General features: G+C 40.0%; 1 protein-coding gene across 17 annotated transcripts in view; it reads left to right on the top strand.

Moving 5' to 3' along the window:
• The window catches only part of reps2 (RALBP1 associated Eps domain containing 2), a 185,784-nt gene that overhangs the window by 141,029 nt on the left and 17,125 nt on the right, over positions 1-27,630 (top strand). For 9 of the 17 annotated variants that reach the window (XR_011341795.1, XM_069889869.1, XM_069889871.1 and 6 more), the window contains 7 exons: positions 1,315-1,360; positions 2,957-3,093; positions 4,945-5,006; positions 6,768-6,872; positions 15,500-15,566; positions 18,078-18,268; positions 19,104-19,209. Coding sequence is in view for 15 of the 17 variants with exons in the window: in XM_069889869.1 (XP_069745970.1) it covers positions 1,315-1,360; positions 2,957-3,093; positions 4,945-5,006; positions 6,768-6,872; positions 15,500-15,566; positions 18,078-18,268; positions 19,104-19,209 (714 nt within the window). In the remaining 2 variants the exon portion in view is untranslated. Of the gene's footprint in view, positions 1-1,314; positions 1,361-2,956; positions 3,094-4,944; positions 5,007-6,767; positions 6,873-7,002; positions 7,104-7,795; positions 12,008-15,499; positions 15,584-18,077; positions 18,269-19,103; positions 19,210-27,630 lie in introns of those variants that run through there. The other 8 variants (XR_011341796.1, XM_069889875.1, XM_069889873.1 and 5 more) reach the window with 6 other exon arrangements.

Genomic DNA, 27,630 nt, shown 5'->3' with positions numbered 1-27,630 from the left:
TTGTAAAAGTTTGTTGTCAACTCAGTAACTAGTGGAATTTAAGACAGATGTCAAGAACAAAAGGACTTTGAAGAAATACTTTTACACTTGGTTATTAAAAGATTGAATAAATTGACAACATTTTAAAAATTAAAATACATTTAAAAATATTTAAGATATATAAATATGGAGTAATAACCTGGAGATACTTTTTATTTGTACTTTGATTTACATATCCACCAGATGTAGGGAAATAATTAGGCTGTGTTCTGATAAATCAGTCGACCATGTAATCTAAAATAGAGCTGCAGCAGAAGATCACAGTGCAATTAACCCAATCAAAATTTCACATTTCTGGACATGTGTTCTTTTAGAATTTTAATTGTATGAAATAAAAACACAATCACAAAATGATTGGCTGCTGAACTTTGGCTCAATGTCTAGTATTCATTTATTGAGGTGATTGTGCAATGTATTTAATTAGCAGGTTTGAGAAGTACTATCAACCAAGACTATAACTGCATTTAAATTGCAGAAACAAATTCATGAAATTGTTGGGAAAATTTCCGACGTGCCCAGTTTTTTTTCTTGCATTGTGATAGCCATACTTGGGTGGCACAGTTGGCATAGTGGTTAGTGCAACACCTTTACAGTGCCAGTGATGGGGATCTGGGTTCAAATCCCACGATGTCTGTAAGGAGTTTGTACATTCTCCCCATGTCTGTGTGAGGTTCCCCGGGGCTCGGGGGTGTAGGTTAATTGAGTGTAAATTAGGCGGCATGGACTTATGGGCAAAATTGCCTGTTACCTTGCTGTATATCTAAAAAAATATATGAAATAAAATCTAACAATGAATGAGTACATTACATTCAACTCCAAGTTATTTGAATGGACAGGCATAATTCCACCTAATTTACTGTGTGTGCAATATTACTTTTAAACAAAAGCTGAACAGGAATGCTGAGAGGAAGAGAAAAAAATAAACTTTGTCTCTGCAAGTAGACTGCTGGAGTCTTGGATTCATCCAGCTTGTTTTTTTATAAGAATAACTCCTAAAACAAATTATAGGTGGAGTTATGATGATCAGCTTTTTTTTATTATTTACAGTGCTGAATCTGAAGGTCTTAAAATTGAGACCCACTGACATTTTTGACATTTATTTTTTCTCTGCAGCCATACCACAACAAAATCTGATTCTTCCTTGCTCAGTTTACACATATTTACGAAAGTGCTTGATTCTGAACCTTGATTTTAATCACTTCAATGCTTTGTTTTGCTTCATTTCTTCCATGGAAGAAAGCTATATTTTAATATGTAACCTACTGTTTTCCGAAGGTTGTCGAGAACTGGAATCCAGCCAGAAAAAGAAAACAAGGCCCAGGTAATTTGTGTCCTAAATAGTTTCTTTTTAATTGTCTTATTTTTATTAAAATAACAGCATTTTATACATGTTTCACTGTGTACTGTAATACCCTATCTATTAAGGTTATCTATTTCATTTACTATTATCTCAAATGCATTTACCAACTTTGGCTGTGACCCAATGGAAGCTGAATAAATGCATTTGCTGAATTAATTGTATTCTCTAAATTGGTTGAAAGGCTAGCTAGGTAATATAGTACTTGTAAAGAGACCTATTTATCAGATAAATCCCCTGCTCCATGTGTAGCTTCTGGCTACCTACTATTCATTCCAGTTTATTTGTGCTTTTACTTCGCCTATTCTGAGACTGATCATTTGAACATGCATATTTTATTGCACACATTTTGCAAATTTTGACTCTTGGGTTAGAAATCTACCTTGGGAAGACATGAGAAATGAATAGTAATTCTTTGGCTGTTGTCTTGTTTTATTGAATTTGGTGGAATAAAATATAACACAGAGAATGTAACAATTGGAAGATGCAGAATCTCTCTTTAGGCACAGCAGTGAAAGATGAATTTCTATCCTATCTTGTGTCATCTTGGCTGTTACAGCCATGATAAACTGACCAGAAGTCTTGTGCAGCTTGCTCTGATCAGCTTCACTTAGTGGAATGCATAGGACATGTCTTCTGGGTTTGGAGACATCAATGCCAAGATTCCTTTTATTGTCATGTGAAAATACAAAAAATGTAATGTTGCACAAAATCTCCTTTTGCCAACCCTAAGGCAAACAAAGTCATTAGCATTGCCTGGTGCACTTTACATTAAGAGAAAGAGAAGCAAAAGAGAGTTTCTTCAGAGATGCTGCGTGTCTGTGGATTTTCCCCCAGCCCATCTTGCCCTCAGCACTCTCTCAAATCCCATGGCATGAACTGGATCCAATGACCCACTCTCCAGCAGCACACAGCCTGTGGGGTTCCTTCGACCAGGTCGCTTGCAGCCCTCAGCCTGTGAAAGTTCTTCAACCACAAGTTTCCAACAGCCTGTTTGGGTTCTTTAGCCACTGAGCCCCTCACTGGTCTACTGCCCTGGTCACTGTCCTGTAGGGTCGTCTCCTATGCTTCTCCTTCTTAAAGGGGGTGTTCTCCCTGTTTCTGGTGTCCTGCGCCAGACCGCTACTCCCCAGGAGTCTGCAACCCTCCATGCCCAGCATGCACAGAGCCATCCGCATTAAAATCAAATAATAGGACTCTCTGGACCAGTGCTATGTTGCCAATCCCTGCTCTCCCGGGTCCGTACCAGCTTCATGTTACAGCAGCTCTGGCAGCGCCACAACCTCTTTTAATGTCAGAGGGATGATTAAATTTTCATGACAAATTTCATGATTTAAAACCATTTCTTCCAGCCACTGATATATTTTGACAATTAGTCACTGATATAGTATTGAAAATAGGGCAGTCAAGTTGCACACAGTATGGTCCCGCGTGCTGCATTATTACAAACGTTTCAATTTTAGGTGCTAAGTGTTAACTTGACAAGTACATCTGCACTTCTGCATAACAATTTATCCACTGTATGGTCCTATGTTTAAAATGTACAACTTCCCATTCTAGGTCATACTCCAGTACCTCGACTGAAAGTGCTATCAAAAAAGCAGAAGTGCCCCCAACACCGCCACCTAGGCTTGCAAAGACCCATTCCAGAGCATCTTCTCTGGACCTTAATAAACTTTTTCAGCAAGGTAATAAAGGTGAGTGAACCCAGAAGTGTGCAAAGTATGGACTTTTGCTATGAAAATTATGATGCTCAAGTCATCTTAAATACTGCCATTATGAGAAGAGAAAACAACAACATTTTATGTAAAACACCAATAGCTTTACATAACTATGGTTTTAACATTTTACACTGTATATTTCATGAATCTAAAAGGGCCCTTGATAATTAATCAGTCTACTTGAGCTTGACCCATTTGGCTCATAAACCCTTCCTATCCATGTGTCCGTCTTTTGTCCAACATTAGCATTTCACGATAAAAAATCTTTAAATTCTGTCTCCAACATCTACCAGCAAAAGATTCATGATTCATCTGTCTTTTGTTAGGTATCTTCTACTTGCAATTTATTTTAGTACAACTTTAGCTCAGTTGCCAAAAAGGTCTGCTGTAGGTAGATGCACAAGTTAATTTTGCTCTTGCTGAACAGATCTTAGATTGGCATTCTGCAGAACCTGTGTGGTGGATCTGAAAGAATTCAACAGCGTAAAAAAAAAACAAGTAATTTCAAGCCTTCCTGGGTAGAGGATTCAAAAGAAATTAAATCTCTGTCTTGAAAGTTAGATACCTTATATTAAGATTAACTTCCCCCAGTTCTTATTCATATTAGCTAGGAGAATCCTCTCTGCATCTACCTTGTCAAGGCCCTTAGAAATCTAGTAGGTTTCAATTAGATCACTTTTCATTTTTTAAACTCCAGAAAGCATAGGCCTGGTCTACTTAAATCTCTTCTCAGACAACAAGGACATTATCCCAAGAATCAATATTGTTCTGTAATCTCTGACTATCCTCCTCACCGTCAACGTTCTTACTGTACCAATTTTCATTTCATCTGCAAATTTACCTTATCTCTCACATATTCATATTCAAATCATACATATGATCAATGGTAAGGTTCCCAGTGGTACACCACTGATCACAAGCTTCTACTCACAAAAGATAGCCTTACTTTGTTTCCTGTTCAAAGTCATGTTCTGTGTCATGCACACAAAAATCCCAATGTATTTTGCAATCAACTTTATAGAATTCAATTAAATACTATGTTTTTATCAAGTAATTACATGTCCATGCTCATGGTCTGCAATTTCCTCTGGTGCTACATCAACTCGAGCATCTTACTCAACTTTTTATGACTTTGGCTGTTAGCATTCACCTGGTACCCAGGTCCTAGTGTCTGGACTTGACTCTTCAACTCTCTCTCTCCTTTAAGACTACTTAAAATGTGTGTAGGACTGACCATTTAGTCATCAGATTTATTATCTCATTCTGTGGCTCTGATTTTTTTTTTGGACCTGTTGTGTTTCTGAAAAATGTTCTCGGTTGTTTCACATTGTTTTTTTAAAAAATGTAGACAAGCAGCATGGTAACTGGCCATTTTGACCATGAGTCCATGCCACCCAATTTACACCCAATTAACCTACACTGCCAGTGCAATGGTGGGAGGAAACCAGATCCCCCAGGGGAAACCCATGCAGGCACGGGGAGAACGTAGAGACTCCTTACAGACAGTGCGAGATTCGAATCCCAGTTCCGATCACTGGCGTTGTAAAGGCATTGCTCTGATGGCTATGCCGACCATATCAATTAAACTGATAGTGCTGTATAAATACATCTTGACGTGAACAGTTAATGGTAGGTGAGATGTGTATGCTCATGACACCACTAATAAAGCAAGAGTAGAAAGTATATTGTTAATTATTTGAGTGAGGTAATATCACCATTACTTCTATTGAAGTCTCAAATAACCTCGTGGCTTTTGCATGTTAGCAATTGCTTGCTTTTATGTTAATTAGTGACAGTACTTGCATTTATTATTTCTTTTAATTTTAGTAGGAACATCTGGTTGGTTACAGCCACCTCCTGCTCTTCCACCACGACCTCCAACTTCCAAGGTAAGACACAGTCTGCAGCCATTCTGCCTTAATACTAGGAGTTAGTTACACTTCTCCATGGAAGTCCCAGGGTCCAGCACTGGCACGAGTCTAAACTGACGGCGGTATCCTTTGTCCTGCTACCTGAGCTGCCAGGTACCCTATGTACAATTATGGCTCCTCCTACGGTCCATCAGACCAGTTCAAGCCTTGTCAGACCTCCCAGCTCTCAAGCTGAGAAACTTGGTTGCTGGGCCTGTACTGGATCACATCTGCAAAGCCTCACTAAAATGAATGAGAGATGCCAGCTACTAGGAAAGGTAAGTGAGAGGGAAATTAGTGTTAATTTCAATGTTTTAAATTGTTTGCATTAGTATGTGTTTTGGTATAACTGTAAAATTAATATTTTAAATATTTTTTTAGTAAATTCTAAGTGTTAGTGCCAATTTGCTAATATCAAAAGACGTTCACATACACTGAGTCAAAACAGTTCTGTGAGTGCAACCAGTTGCCTATGCTGAGGCAGTGCCTGCATTGCACATGGTGAAGCAAATATGCAGAGAACTGGATTCATAGTGCAAGTCAGTACCTGGGGCCACATTAAGGTGAAAACAACGGAACAATGGACCTGTTCATTCCATGGTTATTGCCTGGTTTTGTGAGATATGTTACACAAGATAGTGCCAATTATCAGTGAATGGGTTGAAGATGAGGCAACCCAGAGTCAAATAGATGAGAGCAGCAAGATGTCAGTTATGTGTGGCCCACTGTAGCAGAATCATCAATTATTTTCCAGATGCAAAAAATAATTTAACAGTTCAGAAGCCTTTAAAGGATATATGGTTACTTTGAGCAGGTGTGTGTGTGTGTGTTTTTGTTTTGTGGAGTTATTTTTCCTCTCTTTGTCATTTTTCCATGTTCACTTTAACTGAACAGGTGTAGAGCATGGTTGTGAGGTACTTACCAATTCCATTTTATATTCCGTGATTTAAGCTGCAAACTATTTTGTGATTTCCACATCTCTCACTAGTCCGTGCTGCCATTCCTGATTGTTATTGTTTGTCTTCTGCTTGGCGCTTCAATTTGACAGCTCATTTTAGATTATCGTTCTTCTTCCTTATCGCATTTAGAATGCACAGTTCAAGCTCTGAAAAGACCATGATGACATTTCAGTAGTGTGATTCACAGAAAGCATATTAATACATAAAACAAAAGCTAATACCGTACCAAATTTAGATAGTCAGGCAGCATCTGTGGAGAGAGAAATGCAGGGTTAATGTTTCATTTTGAAGACCCTTCATTAACTGGGGAAGAAGAAGCCTCTTAACCCGAAACGTCATCTCTTTCTGAGTGCTGAGTATTTCCCAAATGTTTTCTGAGATTTATAGCATCAGTAATGCTTTGACTTTCAGTTACCAGTAGCTATAGTGTATATGAGTTCCTCTAATTTGGCTTGGTTACTCTCAGAAATGGAGTGTAGGGTTGGCCAAGTCTCAGACCCCAAATGCTATCCAGTAACACATTGGATTTGTGACATTGTATGATTTATTCCTGGCCATGATGCACAGCAGAGTCAGATGGGATGAACAGCCAACATTAACTGTTGCTGTCCTTCATCATAAATGACCACTTTGTTGGGGTAGCTGAGAGCAATATTACTGCCCATAACTAAAGTTTTAATGCACCTGAAAGAGGAAGGTTGAGAAATACTTCCAATCTGTCAATTGTAATCCTGGAAGATTGTTGATTGCATTAAGAAAACATGCCTTGTATCTTTTGTAGATTGCTCCCTTTCCTGCTAAGGCACAGATCCATAACTTGCCTGCCAAAGAACAAGAGAAGATCCAACAGCCAAACTTTGCAGATTTCAGCAAGTTCAGTGAGCAGGTAACCAATTAAGTTTGCAAAATCCCAATTACTTCTGTATACGCATATCCATCTTTATACAATGAAAGAGAGGAGAGGGTTATTATCTGAAATGTGGGGCACTAATATAGTGTTTACCTGATTTTTCCAGAAAATAGGCAGAGTAAAGACTGAATCAATAATCTTCACCCAGTGATTTCAGGGTTTATGGTGTGGAATAGAGCCTTGAGCACGTGATGGAAGTGTTGTGCAGCTGGAGACAGTAGCTTCAAGTAAAAGGTTAAATCTTTTTCTAACAGACATTAAATATCCCATTGCATAATATGTAGCAAAGCAGGGTTTCCTTCAGCTGCCCAACCAAGCAGTTATACTGCAGCCAATATTACTAGACTAGTTTGTCTTGTGACATTGAATCACAGAGCCATAAATGAGAGAATAGGCCCCGACTCATTCATGTCAACCAGGTTGGCATTCTGGGTTAGTCCCATTTGCCTGCATTTGATCTAAACTCTTCCTATCCATATTTCTGTCCAATGTCTTTTGAATGTCATAATTGCAGATGCTTCCTCTGGCAGCTTGTTCCAAATATGCACCACCCTTTGATCTAAATGAAAAAGTTGCCCCTCAGGTCCCTCTTAAATCGCTCTCTCTCTCTCTCCTTAAACCAATGCTCTTTAGTTCCACAATTACATGCATTCAGGAAAAGTTTACCACAGAACTTTGAAAGTTTTTACTGCCATTATGCCCTTTGGAATGGACTGAGGATGGGAAAAGCCCTGCAGAAAGTGAAAAAAATTCACATTTTTTTTTCTTCCCAACTGCATGGGAAGTAGTTCAGCTTGCATTAGTAGTTCTTTCAGATAGAATCCAGGCTAATTGTAAATCAGTCTCAAATTTCAGTGACTTCAAACTATAAAGTATTATAAACTTTTCTCATTTTACAGAAAATCCTAAAGAACTAATTATACTGTACAGATTTGGGAAGTACCCATGTTATTCCCATCAAACTGAATTAGTAAACATGCATCACAACACTAGAGCAAAAAAATTTCAAAAAAAGATCGAATGTTACAAATATGCAGCTGTTTCAGGACACATGAAAGAAAGAAAACGTCTTTTTTTAAAGCACTGGCTACAGCAAAGACTGAAGTGGAATTACAGAGCTGGACAAGCTTGAGGCAAAATAAGTTGATGTAGCTGGGAGAGAGTGCAAGAACATGCATGTGCTCACATGTCACATTAGACATGGATCCGAGAAAATGACTGGAAATGTGTTTGGAAAAACAGTGAATAACATTAAGCCATCTGTAATTTCAGTTGGTGACTTCACAAAATAAATCTGAGCCAGAGATATTCCAGAATAAAAGAGACCTGGCTATGAAAGCAAATTATTGGAATATACCCAATCAGAACTTTGAACATTTTCTATCTTTATTCTACCATTCCAACATCTGTGCCAACCACCTAGCCAGAGTGTTTACAGACATTTTCAATCTCTTATTGCTGCAGTCTGAAGTTCTCACTTGCTTCAAAAGGGCATCAATCATCTCAGTGCCCAAGAAGAACAGAGTGAGCTGCCTCAATGTCTATGGCCCAGTACCATTCGCATCTACTATGTTGAAATGTTTTGAGAGGTTGGTTATGGCCAGAATCAACTTATAGGGAAGTAAAGATCTACACCTACTGCAATTCTCCTAACTCCACAATTGCTCGCAAACAGATGCAATCACACTGGATCTCCACTCATCTTGGTTCACCTAAACACCAGCAGCATGTACAATGCATCAGGCTACTTTTCATTCACTACAACAGCTTTCAACAACATTATACCTTCATTACTGGTCAGCAAGCTTCAAAATCTGGGTCTCTGCATTCTCTCTGCAACTGGATCCTTGACTTCCTCATCAGAAGACCACAGTCCGAACAAATCAAAAATAACATCACCTCCTCACTAACAATCAACAAGGGTGCACCTCAAGGATGCAGGCTTAGTTCACTGCTCTACATGCACTACACCCATGATTGGGTGTACAAATTTGCTGATGACATCATGGTCATTGGCAAAATCACAGATGATGAAGTGTACCAGAGTGAGATAGATCAACTGGTTGAGAGATGTCACAACAAACTTATGGATCGGGGGTCAATCCACAGGACCTTAAGAGTTTCAGAGAGGATCACTGGTGTCTCTCCCCCCTCCCTCCCCATCGATATGATCTACTGGGATTGTTAACTGAAGAGGGTGCGCAAAATCATTGAGGACCCTTTCTACCCTGCACACAGCATCTTTCACCTTCTCCCATCAGGGAAGAGATACAGGAGTATCAGAGCCAGCACCACCAGGCTGAGGAACAGCTTCTTCCCACAGGCAGTGAGAGTGCTGAACAATCAAAGAAACTGCCCACACTAACCATTCAAGACCCTCATATGTACAAAACAAAATCTATTTATTTATTTGTAGAGATTAAATACTTGTCCTGCAAATGAATTGGTTGTCATTTGGCTGCAGCAGAGCAGATACTTTGTTTTTAAAATACTACAAAAATAACTAAAAATTACAACAGTATAATTATTTGAATTGAAAGAGAAAATAAAGATTTTTTTAAAAATCAATTATCCTAGCGCAAAAAAAAGTGATTGGCAGTAACACAGACTATCCCTTTGTGGTGTCGGAGCAGTCCCTTATTAGTGTGGCAAGGGAAGATTCAAGAGCCTAATCACTGTTGAAAAGTATCTGTTCTTGAACTTGGATGTGCTGGTCTTCGAGCTTCTGTACCTTATGCCCAAGGGGAGTAGTGAGAAGATGTTGTGACCAGGGTGATGGGCATCCATTATGATGTTGGCTGCCTTCTCAAGGTAAGGCTTCACATAGATGTACTCAATGCATGAGAGGTCAAAGTCTGTTGTGAGCCTGGCTGTTCTTGCTACCTTTGGAGACTTCTGTATTCCTGAACAGTCACATTCCCAAACCAGGCAATGATGCAACCAATGAGAATAATGTATCAGGCTTAAAATTTAATGACATAATGACAAAAAGGTAATCAAAAATTACAAATCTTGTTTCATCAATATTCAAAGTTTTGATTAGGAAACATCAACATCTGGAATCATCTGATCTGAAGCTGATTTACTCATCAATATAATTCCAAAACATTGACTTGAAAACTCCATTCCTTTTGTTGGGTAAGCACCCAAATCAGCTGTTATGAAAAAAAGATTGGTGTGTTACTTCAAAGATCAGAAATGGGTTTTGTGATATTTACTTACAGGGCAGAATGATTGGTAAGCCGGGAGTTCCTGTCTTCCTCAGGAGTTTGAAGAGGTTTGGTATGAGATCGGAAACCCTGGCAAATTTCTTCAGATGTGAAGTGGAAAGTATGCTGACCGGCTCCACCACTGGTATGGGGACACCAATACCCATGAGCATAAAGCACTGTAAAAGGTAGTGGGCACAGAACAGGACATCACAGGCAAAGCTCTCCCACCATTGAGAGCATCTACAGGGAGCGTTGTTGTCAGAGAGCAGCAGCAATCATCAAGGATCCACATCACCCGGCACATGCTCTGTTCTTGCTGCTACCATCAGGAAAGAGGTATAGGTGAGGGGGTGTGGCGAGATGTTATAGAAAGAAGATGTACAGTTCCATCTCTCCCCAGCTGAAGTAATTAATACCCGAATTTAAAAGTGGTGAAAGAGGTTAAAATGAGCTTTTAAAAGTGTCTGAAAAGTAGAGAATAAAAATGACGACAAATGTGAAGAAATCTAAGGCACAGTTACAGAAGAAATTACCTTATGAAAGTGTGGTGGAAGAACTACTCACCAGGTTGAAGCCACGGAGTTGTCAGCAGGAGCTTCCAAGCCTCCACATACTCCAGGCCGGCATTGTTTTGGGCTCGGCCAACTCTGACCCGTGAAGCCATGCACGTGGGTGAGTCAGCCGAGCGGCGTCTGCTGCGCGAGCCCGCTGCAGTGCCTGGTGGCCTAGAGGCGCGCAGCGCTGTGTCGGAAGACACGTCTGCACGGCCGATGGTGCTCCCGGGCATGCGCGGTGCGTCACACGTCCGGGATCTTCTGGATAAAGTGTGGGCTGCGGGGGGGACCCGGAAGGCAGCGGGCTGATGAAGTCGGCCGCTGTTGACTGGGATGCAGACCTGCAGTCGCGCAAGTGAAGAGGAAAGTAGTCCTGCCTTGTTGGAACCAAGACAGAAGGAATTTAGTCTGGAAGCTGTGGCTAAGGAAGATAGGCCCCAAGGGAGAGTAGTAGAATCTGGGTTTGACTCTGTGTTTACTATTTTGGAAGGGATTGCCCATCAGATGGAAAATATGTCAGTACAGATGTCTACACAGTTAAATCAAGGATTTATGGAAATGAAAGTTAAAATGAATAATATTTGTGAAGAAATGTCATCTGTAAAGAATGATGTGAATGTGGTTAAAAGTGATGTTAATAGATGTTTGAAGGTGGTGGATACTGTACAAGATAACTTTTTAAATTGAAGAGACTTTTTATGAATGTAAAGATCAAGTGGAACGAAATAGAATAAAGAGGTCTAGGTGCCACAAAATTCACACCACTAGATTCAGAAACAGCTGCTACCTCTCCACCACCAGACTCCTAAACCACCAACTCAATCAGGGACTCAAATTTAAGGACTCTTACTTTTGTACTTCATTGATTTTTTTTCTCTCTGAATTGCACAGTTTGTTTACATTTCTTTATTTGTTTATATGTGTATGTTGTATACAGTTTTTATTTTTACACTGACAAAAAGTGGTAATTCTGCCTCACCCTCAGTAAAAAAGAATCTCTCTAGGGTTGTATGTGATGTCATGTATGTACTGTGAAAATAAAACTGAAATCAAAATCGCAGAAGAGTTATTTGTAATCTGAGGTTTTACCACCAGATGGTGCACCAGAAGCAGTATGTTTTCAGTCAGGAAAATGCAGAGACCAACTCAAATTTAAGTATAATCCATTGAATTTTCAGAGCACAGAAAGAGGCCATTCAGGCTTTCACAACTGCACCAGCTACTAGTAAAGTTAGCAGGGCAATTGTCAATCCCATTGCCCCACATAGCCCTGCAAATGATTCTCTCTCAAGCCTCTATTGTCATCATTAAAGATCAAATAAAGCTGAAGAAATATAAACTGTAAACTGAGGTTGTAAAATTGTCACATTTTCTCCAAGAAAACTGTCTGAGACAGTTTGTGTTTTATTTTGTACAAGTGATTTTTTTTTTCTGTGAAATCAACAGTGTTAACAATCAAGATGTATTTTTTTCCATTTTGCTATTTTTTTTGTTTTGATTGGTTCTAGTTTGTTCTTTATTATTAATGACCTAGAGAAAATAGCAGAGTCTGAGCCATCCAAATCTGATGATGACACGAAGATAGGTAGGAGGCCATGATGTGATAAGGCAATTTGGACTCTGCAGAGTGATATTGATAGGTTGAGTGAGTGGGTGAAAACTTGGCAAATGAAGATTAATGTAGGTATGTGTAAGATCATGAACCTCGGCTGGTGGAATCAAATGACAGATTTATCTAAATTGCAAATGAGTGGAATGTAGACGAACCTATGTGTTCTAGTGCACGAATCACAAAAAGTTAGCCAGAATGTTCACCTAATAGTTAAGGCAAATGATATATTGGTCTTTATTGGATGGAGGTTGGAGTTTAGAAATGGGGAAGTATTTTTACCATTGTACGGGGAATGGGTAAGGCTGCATCTGGAGATCTGTGCTCAATTTTGTTTATGTATATTTGTTACATTATACTTACTATAGTCTTCTCTGTGAGTAGACTAGCACTTAGCTCTAAGAGACATAAATCTGTGTAAAGAGCACAATTTACAAAGTACAGGATTCCGGATTCCGAAAACCGGCACTTTTTTGGGTAATGAAAACGCCCGACTTCCTTGCTCCAGGATGTTGGCTGGATTGGAAAATATGTCTTCTGAGGCAAAGTTAGCAGAGCTAGGACTTTTCTCTGGAGTGAAGAAGGACGAGAGGTGACTTAATAGAGGTCTACAAGATTCTGGGAATCATAGATAGGGTGGACAGCCAGAGTTTTTTTCCAATTGCAGAAATAGAGGAATCTGTACAAAATGAAGGGAGGAAGGTTTAGGGGAGACATCAGGGGTGTTTTTTACACTGAGAATTGTGGGTGCCTAGAATGCCTTGCCAGGGGTGGTGGTGGAGGCTGAAACATTAGGGGCATTTAAGAGACATTTTGGCATATGGATGAAAGAAAAATAGAGGGTTACGAGGTAGGAAGGGTTTGGTTTTTTTTGTAGGAATATATAGGTCGGCACAATAGCAAGATCCAAAGGGCCTATACTGTGCTGTAATGTTCTATGTTATAAAATTCTATAGAGGGACATAACAGAGTAGAAGTTGATGTGCTTGGACTCACAGGAAGTCTCAAACAAGGAGGTATATTTATAGAATAAGGAGATGGTCATTTAAAACTGAGGACCATTGCGATTTCTCCTGGCAGAAGATGGTGAATGTCTGGAATTCATAGCCTTAAAAGTTAGTGGAGGCTAGATCATTGAAAGTGTTTAAAGCAGAGGTAGATGTATTTTTGATGTATTTACAAGATTGGGGTATTAAGGATCATTGAGAATCTGGCACAGAGGAGGAGGAGAAGTCTGGAGCAGATTAGTCATAATCATTCTGAATGGCAGGGTGGGTTTGGGAGCCCACTTGACTCTGCTCTTGTTTCCTTGTACAGAAGAGTGTAATTTATGCACCACTTACCCACAATAACATTAATTTAATTGAGAGATGCATGCCCTTTTAGCCCATGAACCCCATGCTGCCCAAATGCAACCATTTGACCAATTAACCTACTAACCCCATATGTCTTTGGAACATGCGAGGAAACCAGAGCACCTGGAGGAGACATGGCCATGGGCAGAATGTACAAATTGCTTACAGACAGTGCCAGTTTGGAACTTGCGTTGCTGGCACCGTAATAGCGTTGGGCTAACTGTCCTGAAACAAAATCCAGGAATCTGTATGTCCATGATGTCACCAAAGAAATGAAAGTTATTTTGAGTGTTGCTGAAAGCCTTGATTCATTCTGTTTCCATATAACTTAGTGGCGGAAAAATGTTTCCCTCACATTTACCTTGCTTCTTTTTCGGTCCCAAAGCCTTTATCTCGCTTGCCTAAACACCTTGCAATGTTCTACATCAAATCTTCTCTCAACCTTCTTTGTTGCAAAGGAACTGCCCCATCTTCTCCAGTCTAATCCAACAACTGAAATGCCTGGGAATGTGCTATCATTTAGTTAAATTGTTATTTATTGAAGTATGATTGCTGTATTAACTACAGGGAGGAGAAGAAATGTTTAATTCAGTACTTTGAAACAAGAAGAATATTACTCATAAGTAAATCATTTTTAAAGCAGAACCATCTGCCAGAGCACAAGACTCTGAAAGATGTGGATTTTAACAGTTATGTGGTTTTTAATTTTCACTTGCTACATAAATGAGTATGGCACTCTGTTTAAAGGCTCAGATGTTTTCTATCACTGGAAAAGGAGATGAGAATTGGTGTTTATCCTCTGAGCTCCTCATTTTGCCTGTAAAATCAGAGAGGTGCTTCCCACTCTTGGAGGATAGAAGCTCTTAATCAATGTCACTTACTTAAATAACATCAGTGGAGGCCGTGCAGTGGGTCATCTGCTCATCCTTACTGATCCCTGAAATAGGAAAACCTGTAAAAATAAAGTACAACATAACTCATATAATTCAGGGGTGAAATAGAGGAACCTTGTGCCATGAAGCTTGGAGCCATAACACATGGATGTGACATACAATGACTTCAGGGCTGATATCTCAGTCAGTTACCAATCTCGTTGCTTGGATTGGATGTTTATTGGTTTTAGTCCTCTCCTTCTCCATAATCTAGGTTGATACTTAACTGAAGTGTTGACAGAATGCCAGCCATCAATTGTTTAGTCATACAAGTGACTTATCACCTAACTTGAATCTTCAAGAGAAATATAAACTCACTTGTCCAGGAAATTGCGGAGCAGCATTCAAAGAAAAGTAGAGGGTTATTGTTGATGGTCTGGTCCAACGCTTTTCTTCTCTCAACCCACTAAAAGGGATGATCCACTCTTTCCCATTCACTTGTATTTTTGTTTGGTAGCTTTATTTCAACTGAGCATATGACATTTCCCTGCATTCTGGAGTAATCTTCAGTAAAGTACATTGCCTGGGTCACATGTTGCTCTATTTTAATATTGAGCCACTATAAATGGGGTGTGGGTTCTCATTGTCCTCTGTAGAATGCATTATTTCTCATTATCCTGTGTAGTATGCCACTGTGTGCAGATTTCATATTTGCCCAATAAAGGCTGTTAGGTTGTATGGAACAACCCTGCAAACTTGAAATGTGGTTGCCTGTTTCATACAAGTAACTGAAATTATTTGGCTGCCTAAGATTCTGCACAATTCACTGACTCATCCTGGATGGATTGTCTTGGTCTCAGTTCTTTTGCATGTGCATTGGTAAAGAATTTTGTTGAGTCATCCTAAATGAGACCTCAGGAACTGAAATGAGGTGCAACTGACTGATGTTTGGTTCGAAGGGCTGAATTTCCTGCACCTGCTCCAATTTTATCTTTCTACAGGCCAGTGAAGGACCATTTTCAGAATTATACACTCAGGTGAACAAATCGAACAATCTTGGAGAAGAAGGTAGTTGTTCCATTACGGTTAGTTGGAATTGCTCCAGATTTCTTTTGCTTTGTATTTGCTCGCTTTATTTGATGTTAATAAGGTGGTTTGTAATGTCCTTTGTTCCTGTTAAACTTTAATCTAAGGTATTTCATGGGTCATTTGTCTGGTTCACTCTGTACTTTGAGGCCATCATAATTCTGTTGACTGATGGGAGAATGAGCCCAATATAAATTTCTTTTTTTTTAGAAACCCTATCTTTATGTTAGCATTGGACAATATCTGGTTAATAATTTCCCCATTTGAGGAAGACTGCATGTTGAATGAGGGTTGTACTATACTGTATTTTTGGCTTCTGCTTGGTAAAAGAATTAAGCCTAAAGCACAATGATGGGAAATTCAAGCAGTCAAAACAGAGGCGAAAGTGGCACCTCCTGTTCATTAAAGGATAGGAGGAGCCTATATGTGAAAATTTGAAATAAAAATTTAAATCTTCTGGAAACTGATACTGAGCATCCATCAACTTGACAACTCTCAAGTGCCCTCTCCATTCTTGTATCATAGATCCCATAAAGATAGTCAAATGTTTTTTTTATGTAAGTGATTTTCTCAATGTTTTTGCACCATTATTACTGGGTGTTAACCTCCAGTATTGGCTGTGCATAATCTGGACTAGGTTTGTATCAACTCATCAAACTGTTGTGTTGTGGAGTCTTCATTTTCACTATCTCTGGCCTAATGAAAAAATGATGGTAATACTGAAATGTGTAAGATACAGTACCCAGGGAAAGGAGATGTTTGTTTTTGTGAGGAAAGATTTTTACCAACGAATGGTTTAGAAAGGTTATGGAGTCATCAGGCACAGAAACAGGCCCTCCAGCCCCTGGATCCACGTGACAAGTCAGCTCCTATTTACTTGAATACTACACAAACTCAAACCTTTTTTCTATTCTCCCTTCATTCCCAGCAACCCTCCACACCGCACCCTCCCCCACCACCCCCTCTCCCTACTCAACTCTTTCTTCCCCCACTTACAATATTAGGGGTGATTTAAAGTGACTATTTCATCTACCAACCTACACATCTTTGGCATGAAGAAGGAAACTGGAGACGACCCATGTGGACAGCACCAGGAATCAAGGAGTTAACCCAGATCATTGGAAGTATAAGGCTGAACAGGTTCAATCCTGACCTCCAGTGCTGTCTGTGTGGATTAGGGATTGAGAACCATTGGTGAATTTGGAAATGATTCCGATGTATTCTCAAGTATTTCAATTGCTTAAATGTTTTTTTTAATTTTACAACTTATTTTTATCTGGCAAGGAGCTTGCTTTCTCATCTCATGAATAATAGATTTCATTTACTTGTGGTTGAAGAACAAGGACATAAATTGGAGAGTGAATGCCATTATTTTTGTTGTATTGTTTGTGATAAACCAGCTTAAAGGTGATTGCTTGCCAGTTTGGGTGAGTGACAAGTTTTCTGTCGTTTGTGCTGCAGAAATCTGCTTATTCTTCAGAGCCTTAATTCTCTCTTCAGGAGCCAAATGGAAGGAATCCAGGCACAGTGACTGGTTTCCTCTTTTGCTCCCACTGCGTGTTAGCATACCTAGGGCTCTGTGTGGGTGGGACCCTCGGTTATTTAGCTTGCCTATTCTTACAGTGGGCAGACTGAAAAGATTAAAGGAATTATTTAATTCCCACCACTTGCTCTTGTAAATATTTAACAATCCAATCCATTGGGTTATTGAAGGTTAAGTCTGTGGCCTGAGTGGTAATACTGAGCCAAAGCTGAAAGCTAGCAGGCCAAATGGCCTTCTTCCCACCCATGATTTCTTTTGATCTCCCATGCATAGAACATAGAAAACTAGAGCACAATACAGGCCCTTCTGCCCTCTGTGCTGTGCTGACCTACTGATCTACCCTAACAACTGCCTGGAATTTCCCTACTGCATAACCCTCCATTTTTCACAGTTCCATGTACCTATCTAATAGTCTCTTAAAGATCCTATTGTACCTGCCTCAACTCTCTCTGTGTGGGAAAAGTGTACCTCTTATATACCCCTGAACTTACTCCCCTTCAAACTACGTATACTTCATCATATTTTCCATTTCTGCCCTGAGAAAAAGCATCCGGCCATGCACACAATCAATGTCACTCAAAATCTTGTACACTATCAGATCACCCTCATCCTGCTTTATAATATGAGGTGGAGAGGGCTTCAAAGAGAAAAACATAAACTACAAAAATCAGGGGAATTGGGGCAATATGGTGAAAGTTTGGGCAACACACTTAGGGTAGCAGTTAGCCCAATGCTGCATCAGAGCCAGTGATACGGGTTCAAATCCAGTGCTCTCTGTAAGGAGTTTCACCATTCTCCCCATGACCATGTAGATTTCCTCCTCCCATGTTGCCAAGATGTATGGGGATGAGTTGATCAATTGAGTGTAATTGGGCAGTGTGGGCTCATGGGCTGGAACTCCACAGTTATTTTAAATATAAGTAACTTCATTATTTTTCCTTCCAATTAAGGACACATCACATCGCCAGCCTCCGTTGAAACCACTTCGCAGAAAGCTTCGACTGCAAGATCAGGGAGAAAGCCAGGAGCAGTTAACCCAACGGAGCACACCCTCTGGACCAAATGCCAAACCACACCAACAGCCGCAAAAGTACTTCCTGTGTTTCCTTTAAGATGCAGTATTTCAGAACTTTCCAGCAATGTTAGTTCCTGAAGCTTTGTATGAGTTTTAGATGAAGTTAACGAGCTCATTCAAGTTGAACTCCAAATAACCAGAAAACAATCGAATTCCTATGTAAATTCTGCATCCCAGATTAGTAGACTGTATGCTGCAGGGCAGCATGGTTAGTGCAGTGGTTAACGTGATGATATTACAGCACCAGCAACACGGGTTCAAATCCGGGACTGTCTGTAAGGAGTCTGTACATTCTCCCCATATCTGCGTAGTTTTCCCCCAGGTGCTCCGATTTCCTCCCACCCTCCAAAATGTACTGGGGTTGCAGGTTAATTTGGGTATAATATTGGGCAGCACAGGTTTCAATAGCTGCAATCAGCTTCTACCATGCTGTCAAAAAATATTGTGTACCTGTACTATAATTTGAAACATAACTAATACTAGAATTAAATGGCCCCAGACCAGCTGTGCCTGCAAAATGTGCATTGATAAGAAATCTCTTTTCAAGCTCTGTTATATTAGCATTGAACGGAGTGCACAAAAAGGACTCATTGACAAAATTGTGGCTGATGCTGGTCCTCACCTTTGCTTGACCTCAGATTAATCTCAGCAGAGTCTGCCAGCTGCTTTGTGTGTTAGGTATTAATCCTTGTCTGCACAGTCAAGAGAAAACATAACCCTGGATCAGCATGAAAAGATGATTTCTGACCAAACTGCCATTCAACATGCAGAGGGAGGGGTGACATGAGTAACAATCTTATCTTCCTTCACTAACTTTAAAATATCTCGAGTTCTTGTAACGAGGAATTTGTTCCTCATCAAAAGTTGTTAAATACTTAACTACTCATTTTTCTTGTTTCAGAATATCATCCAAGCAGAAAAAAAGCATTCAGACAGCGATTCGCAAAAACAAGGAAGTCAATATGATCCTGATCAGGTTAAATGGCGAGTTGCAACAACAATTCAAGGTACAATTTCCAGAGTGAACCATGAAGGAAACCAGAATTGGTGCAAAATTAATTTTCCTTCTTGCACTACATGTCCCATCAATTTTATGCCAATTAATTTTACTTGTGGTACCGACTAGAAACACAGTGCTCAAAGTGGTAGGGACAGTGCAAATGAATGTAAATATGCTGGGGCTTTCATTTTAGATTACAGTCCACCTGCAGGTTACATCAAGCTTCCATTCTTGAGAACTGTTTGGAAGTCAGAAATGAACTCGAGCAGAGGAGGGTGTGCGAGGTGATCAGCTGTGAGCAGGCAGGGCGAATCAGCCACTTAATAGCCTCACTAGTGAATGAGTGTGCTCAGTGCTCCTAGCCCTGCTCGAGTAACTCCACAGTTGTTGCAGCTTGGTGTGAGGGTGGCTCAAATGGGGAGGAAAGACATGCAAACCACCACCAGAAGATGACAGATCCATCCACTTCTATCCTGCCGGTCTGTCAAATGCTGTTCCACATGTATGTGATGTGCATAAATTGGGCGTTCATAATCAGAAAGACCCATAGGCTTAGCATGAGCTTCCTTTACAACATAACAAGAGAATGGAAGACAGGAATTCTGCAGAGTCCATACAGTCCCATGTCTTTCACCTACACCGTAAGGTCACAGCTGATTCTTTTTACCTCAGTTTTATTCCTAATTTTTTTTCTCTCAAATCCTTTGACTTTCAGAGTTCATATCTCACAATCTCAAACTTCAATGTGCTCAACAATTGGAAATAGAGAATCTAAAGACTTGTAACCCTCATCTCAAACTAAATGCCACACTCCATATCCTGAACATAAACCAGTACAGTAAAGGAACAGCCTCTTCAGCCCACCATGTCTGTGTTGGCCATGATGCCAAATTAAACTAATACAGTGCACATTGTCTGTGTCCCTCTATCACCTTCATGTTAGACTATGACCATAAGACGTTGGAGCAGAAATAGGCTATCCAGCCCATTGAGTCTGCCTGTCATTTCATCATGAGCTGATTCACTTTCCCACTCAGCCCCACTGCCCAGCCTTCTCATAACCTTTGATGCCCTGGCTAATCAAGAACCTATTAATATCTCCTTTAAATACACCCAACTTGCCAATACAACTGCCTATGGCAACAGTTTCTTCAGATTCACCACCCTCTGGCTAAATACATTCCTCACATTTGTAATCTAAGTGGATCCCCTTAGATCCTGAAGTTGTGCCCTCTTGTCCTAGTCTTTCCCACATCGGAAACAGTCTTTCTAAATCTACTCTATCTATGCCTTTGAACATTGGATATGTTTCAATAAGATCCCCCCTCAAGTACAGACCAAGATCCATCAAACATTCCTCATATAATAACCCTTTCATTCCTCAAATCATCCCTGTGAACTTGCCCTGAATCCTCTCTCGTGTTACCCTATCCTTTCTTAAATGAGATGCCCAAAACTGCTCACAATACTCTGAGGTCTCACCAGTGCCTGAAATTTCAACATCACATCCCTGCTAATGTATTCTATTCCTCTTGAAATGAATGTCTAAATACTTCTAAAACATTCTTATCGTATCTGGTTCTATCACCTCTCCTGGTTCAGAAACCTACGACTCTCAATGTGAAAAAAGACCTGGCTTGTAAATCTACTTATACTTTCCTCTTCTCACCTTATCCTCAATTTGACATTTTCACACTGAGGAAAAAAAAAATTCTGATCACCTACCCCTTCTATGTCAATAAAAATTTGATATTGTTAGACTATGGCACCTAGTTATGGACTTTTTGATCAAGGGAATCAGTTTCCTAGAACAAACCAGTCAAGAACTTTGTTTCAGGGAGGTCACCCTCCTGTTCCTGTCATCTTATTTGGCTTATTTTTTATTTGACATTTTTTTTCTTATCCCAAGAATGAATCCAGTGAATCTAAACTGCATCTAAATTCCAGGGCAAGCATATTTGCTTCCTTGTAAAAAGAGGCCAAAACTCCAGACAATATTCCCATATGCAATTTCAGTAAGGTCTTGTATAATTGCAACAAGACAAACTTAACCTGAAACATTAGTTGACTTTTAATGTGGATGACATGATGTTTCCCTTCCTAATATCCTAATTGCTTGCTGTATTTTGCTAACTTTCTCTAATTGTAACCACTGTCATTCTGATTGCATCACTTCATATTTTCATATGAAATCAGGCAATTTTCCAGTTCCTTTATTATTGATGGAGAGTAGGATATCGCCTTTTTTCCCTTCAGACAATTGAGTTTAAATTTATTTTTGCACTTTGAGCTCTTGAATTTGCTCTGCTTTTGCTGAAATGGTGGAGAGCTGTTTCACTACCATGAAAACAAGTAAGATTTAATTTTCCACTCTGGATAGCTGCAGCTTCCACTCTTGATTAATGTAAGACCCGTGCATGTGGATTCCACACGAGGGCAGAATTGGCCTTTCTTCCAGTGGTCAAATCACCCATTGCTTCTTGTCCAGGATGAAAAATTGCCGTTTTATGAGGTAATGTGGAGGCCTGATTCCCGTGGGGTACCACCTAGTAAAAATAAAGATGCGTCTTTTACTTTTTAAAAAAAATAACTAGGAGGACTTAAGTCACAGTAATCAGTTGAAGTTTGAGAAATAAAGCCCAGCAATTGTGGGCTCCCTCTGCCACAATGGGAACTCCCAGCCAGTTGAGTAAGTCATTTGTTAAGCAGAGTGGCAGAGCCTTACAGAGAAAGCTCAACTGCTTGTTTAGTCTAGTCTCTGCTGTCTAACGTGGGCTCGTAACAAGAGTGCCTTGTTCCCTCTGTTGCTTTACAGCTCTTAACTGCTGTTCAACAACCTCCACTGGAGCCCAAGTTATAGAACTTGTGATGATATTATTATCAAATCCTGTTTTATTTTCAGATAGCACACAAAGATAATTACTTGTCCAACTAAACCTCAGTAATCACTATCTTCATGAACCGGAAAAAAATTGCTGAAATGGATAATTAATATAAAATGAATGATTAGCATTTTTGGAGTTGGTAATGGTTTGTTATATTTTTAATGAAATGACCCAAATGAATGGAAGCTTGCTGCAATGCATTTTTACTGATTGTGACCTATGTAAGGCAGCAGATCTAAAGTACAGTCATGTCCTTACAGACCTCTGTGGATGCAAAACCTGGGTGATCTACTGCTAATGCCTCAGGAATTAGGGGAGGTGCAATAAGCAATGAATCTAGAAAGTGGGAAGAACACTGGTCTAATCTCCGCATCCTCACTGAAGTCAACAGAACCAGCAGAGAGACAATGATTCTCGTGCACCAACTTCTCTATTGTGGACATTGTGTACATTAAATTCCTTCTGCCATTTTTTAGCCCTTTTTCTAGCTAGTCTGGATTCCTCTGCGAGCTTTGAAAACTGTCCTCACTGTCCAGAAAACCTTCAATCTTAGTGTCATCTGCAAACTTGCTAATCCAATTTACCACATTATCATCCCTTTCACTGATATAGATCAGTGGTTTTCAAACTTTTTCTTTCCACTCACATACCACTTTTAAGTAATCCCTATGCCATCGGTGCTCTGTGATTAGTAAGGGATTATTTAAGGTGGTATGTGAAATGGCCTGTTTCTGTGCTGTATGTCTAAATTTGAAAAAATAAGCAAAATTCCTTAAGCAGCCCTACATTCTAATCCTCCTTCTATTATGCATGTATCCATAAAATGCCTTAGGATTCTCTTTAATCCTGCTAGCCAAGGCCTTTTTCCTAAATCCTTTCTTAAGTTCCTTCCTGGTTAACATATAATTCTCATGAGTCCTTCCTGTCTTTTGCTTTCTAAATCTAATGTCTGCTTTCTTCTTCCTCTTAAAACCTGTTTTGTCAACCACGGTTCCTTTTTCCTTCCATCTTTTTCCTGTCTCAGTGGGGAAAACCTATCCAGAACCCTGTGCAAATGGTCCCTAAACAGCCTTCAGATTTCTTCTGTGCCTGAGAACATCTGTTCCCAATTTACTCTTCCTAGTTCTTGCCTTATCCCTTCATAATTAGCTCTTTCCTAATTAAACACTTCACCATTTTGTCTGCATTTATCCTTGTCCCTAGCTATGCTAAAGCTCAAGAGAGTTGTGGTCACTATCACCGAAATGCTCCCCACCAAGAGGTCTGTCACTTGACCAGGTTCATTATCCAGTAACTAGATCCAGTGTGGTCTCTCCTCTTGTCAGCTGGTCCACATACTATGTCAGGAATCCTTCTTGAACATACCTGACAAATTCTGCCCCATCCCACCCCTCTTGCAGTAAGGAGGTGCCAGTCAATATTTGGGAAGTTAAAGTCTTCTGCAACAAAAACCCTGTAATTCTGCACCATTCAAAAATCTGCCTACTTATCAGCTTCAGGTTCAAGTTTATTATCATCCAATTGCACAAGTACAACCTGATGAAACAGCGTTCTCCAGTCCCCGGTACAAAACATGTAGACACACAGCCAGACATAACACACATACAGACAAACAATGTGTACGCAGGATAAATATATTTACATAAAAATAAATAAACATTGTTTAGTGAATAGGAGAGTCTTGGATGGTTAGTGTGAGCAGTTCCTTTGGTTGTTCTGCACTCTCACTGCCCGTGGGAAGAAGCTGTTTCTCAGCCTAGTGGTGCTGGCTCTGATACTCCTGTATCTCTTCCCCGACGGGAGCAACTGAAAGATGCTGTGTGGGCTATAGACAATATTTATTTATTTATTTTGCACGCCCTCTTCATTCAGCAATCCCGGTAGATCACGTCGATGGAGTGGAGGTTGACCCCAATGATCCTCTCTACCACTCTTATGGTCCTGTGAATTGACCTATGATCTAATTCTCTACAACAGCTATACCACACTGTGATCCAGCTGGCCAGGACGCTCTCAATAGAGCTCCTGTAAAAGATTGACATGATGGTATCCTTGCCCACTTCAGTCTTCTCAGGAAGTGCTATTGCGCCTTCCTGACAAGTGAGGAAATGTTATGAGTCTATGGTAGGTCATTTCCTGAGTGGTTTCCAAGGAACTTGGTGCTCTCTTCTCATTCCACTATCAAGTTATTGATGTGTAGTGGAAGGTGGTCATTCCTGGTTCTCATGAAGTCCATGATCATTTCCATCATATTGTCCACATTGAGGGTCAAGTTGTTACTCTTGCACCATATCACAAGATTTTCCACCTCTTCTCTGTAGTGTGACTTATCATTGTTACTGCTGAGGCCAACTGCTGTTGTGTCATCTGCAAATTTGATGACTCTGTTGGAGCTGAATCTGGTGATGTAGTCGTGGGTCAGTAGTTTGAATAGGATAGTCCTATGATGTGTCTGTACTCAGTGTAACGGTGCTTAACATTCTGTCACTGATCCAGACAGACTGCGGTCTTTCCATTAGGAAGTCCAGAATCCAGTTACAGACAGGGGAGCTGAGTCCCAGTGAGGACATCTTCTCCAACAGCCTCTTGAAATGATCGTATTAAAGTCAATGAACAGCAGCCTGACATATCATTCTCCAGGTTGTTCAGGATGTAGTGGAGGGACAAGATTAGAGCATCATCTGTGGAATGGTTTCTTCTCTTGGCGAATCTGTTCCTCAGTGTCCCAAGGTCCATTTGGGGACTTATAGACTATTCCAATACAGTGATTGTTCCCTTCCTATTTCTGACTTCCACCCACACCAATTCAGTGGGCACTCCCTCCATAGCATCCTCCCTTTCTGCAGCTGTGATACTATCCCTGACTAATATTGCTACTCCCCCCACTTTTATCTCTCAACCTATCCCTTTTAAAACATCTAATGTCTTTCTTTCATTAGACATTCTGGATAACTTGATATAAAGAATTAAACCTGTGCTAGATTGTTTTTTCCAAAATGACATCCACTCAACAGTAGTTTCTGTCCAACTAGCACCTATGTTTTAAGACCATAAGGACAATGTCAGAGGAGTAGAAATAGGCTATTCAGCCCATTAGGTCTGCCCGGCCATTCAATCTTGAGGGCATCCATTCTCCCACGCAGCCCCACTCCCTGATCTATGGTGCCCTGTCTAATCAAGAACTTAGCAATCTCTGCCTTAAATATGCTCAATGACTTGGCCTCCATAGTCACCCTTTGTCTAAAGAAATTTCACCACCCTTTGTCTAAAGAAATTTCTCAGTAGTAAGTGGACGCCCTTCAATCCTGAAGTTGTGCCCTCTGGTGCTAGATTCTCCCACCAGGAGAAACAACCTTTCTGCACCAACTCTGTCCATGCCTTTCAACATTTGAAATGTTTCAATGAGATTCCCCCTCATTCTCCTAAGTTCCAACGAGTACAGGCCAAGAGCTGTCAAACGTTCCTCATATACTGAAAGAATTGGAGGTGACATCTGCCACAAAAACTTCAAAACTGAAGAATTAGAAGTGATCCTATTGTTTTCAACAAATCCATGAACCCACCATTGATGAAGTGGTCAAGTGTGACTATTAATGCTATTAAAGCAATGGTTTAACAGGTGTGCATCGGAGAAGGATTTTTATTTCCAATCTGATCCAGGCCACATTGCCACCAGAATATATGCTTATATAACTTTGTTTTCTTACATTTTGGAATGAGCCTTTGTCATTCAAGATCAAGTATAGGGTAGAGGGTAAAGCAGTGATCCTGATTCAGTCCTGACCTCCAGCGCTGACTGTGCTGTTTACATGTTCCCCTGTAACAGCATGGGTTTCCCTGTGAATTCTTGGTTGTGTGGTTATTAGATGAAACTGCTCTAAACACAAGAGGGTGGCAGGAGATTGGTTGCACATGATGGGTCATACCTCTCACAAGGAATAAGGATTGTATTTGTTGAAGGCCAGTCATTCAATTTCCAGGAGGTTGAATCAGGTGTTCCTCTGAACAGTGTCCCCTGCAGACTATTTCCTATTTCATCAATAACTCACCTTTTGTTATAAAGTGAAGAATCTAGATGTTTGGTGATGATTATCTAGTTCCATTTTCAGCAACTAAGTTAAATGCCCACCATCAACAAAATCAAGATAATGTTCAGGCTCTGCCTGAAATGCAGTAAAAAGAATTCCTATGATGGCACTATCAGATGTGATCACTTCTGTCAAAAGAAGATCTAACCACAGCTTTTTGACATCCTAAGTCCCCTACTGTGAGCATCTTGGAGTTCATTGCTTCGAGTTCCTGTGCTGTATCTCTAAATTAAATTAAATTTACAAGGCCCAAATTAGTAAAATAGCCTGTGCTGGCATGGATGCGTGCAACTTCAATAATTCCCAACAATTTGAGTACAACTCAGGACAAAGCAACCTATCTCAGTAGCACCACATTCCCTGCCCCAAAAATTCACTTGCTGATCAACCGGTGCATCATGTGTGCATTGTATACTATGTATAAATTGCACAGCAGCAACTTGTATTTCTATAACAGCAGCTCCCAAACATGTGAGCTCTGGAACCTAGAAGAACAAAAAGAACACAAGGAAATTCTGCCACTTGCAAGCTTCCCTCATGTTTGCACCATTTTACCTTGTAAGCAAGTTGCTGGGTCAATCAGTATCCTGGAACTTGTTAACCAAAGACTCTGGGGAGGACCCTTCAATATATGGGAGATCAAAGATACTTAAAGATTAATTAAATCAATACTGGTCTTGTCCCATGACAGACTTTCAAAAAAAGTCAAATGGAAACTACATTGTCTGCACAGGTGAGAAGTTGAAACAACATGTCAAAACTCATTTATATTTTAGTGAGCACATAAGAAATATGAATAGCGAAGCGGTTAGTGTATCGCTGTTACAGCGCCAGCGATCAGGAACAGGGTTAGAATCCCGCACTGTTTGTAAGGAGTTTGTACATTCTCCCCATGTCTGCGTTGATTTTTCCTGGGGCCTCTGGTTTCCTCCCGCCCTTCAAAAACGTACTGCAGGTTATAGGTTAATTGGTTGTAACTGGGCAGCGCGGGATCATGGGTCAAATTTGCCTGTGTATAATTTTTTTAATATAATTTTTAAAATGTAAAATTTATGTTGCTAAATATTTAGCATTGCAGAAAAAAATGATTAATTCATAGGAAATATTTTCTATTTGCAAACTAATCAGCAGGAGAAAATATTCCATTAATCATGAATTAGGATGCTTAGTTATTATTAACATTCAAGTAATCATGGATTTTGAACATCCAAAATAAAATCAGCTAATGCTGGAGATGCTGAGCAAGATGATACGTTTATTCCTTTTCTCACCTCTTGCTTTGCCTGCACCATCTCTTGGAGAATACAATGAGTAAGGGTAAGATGTGTCAAAATGTGCTTGGTTATTGGCACTAACTTGTCGGTTAAAGAGGCAGTTACTATAATGTATACTTCTATATTCAAAAAGGGATTTGCTGCCTCGTGTCCTAATCAATATTTACCCCTGTATCAGAAA

This window comes from Narcine bancroftii, chromosome 7 (genome assembly GCF_036971445.1).
Source record: "Narcine bancroftii isolate sNarBan1 chromosome 7, sNarBan1.hap1, whole genome shotgun sequence".
Taxonomy (NCBI): domain Eukaryota; kingdom Metazoa; phylum Chordata; class Chondrichthyes; order Torpediniformes; family Narcinidae; genus Narcine; species Narcine bancroftii.
This window is presented reverse-complemented; position numbering and strand designations above follow the sequence as displayed.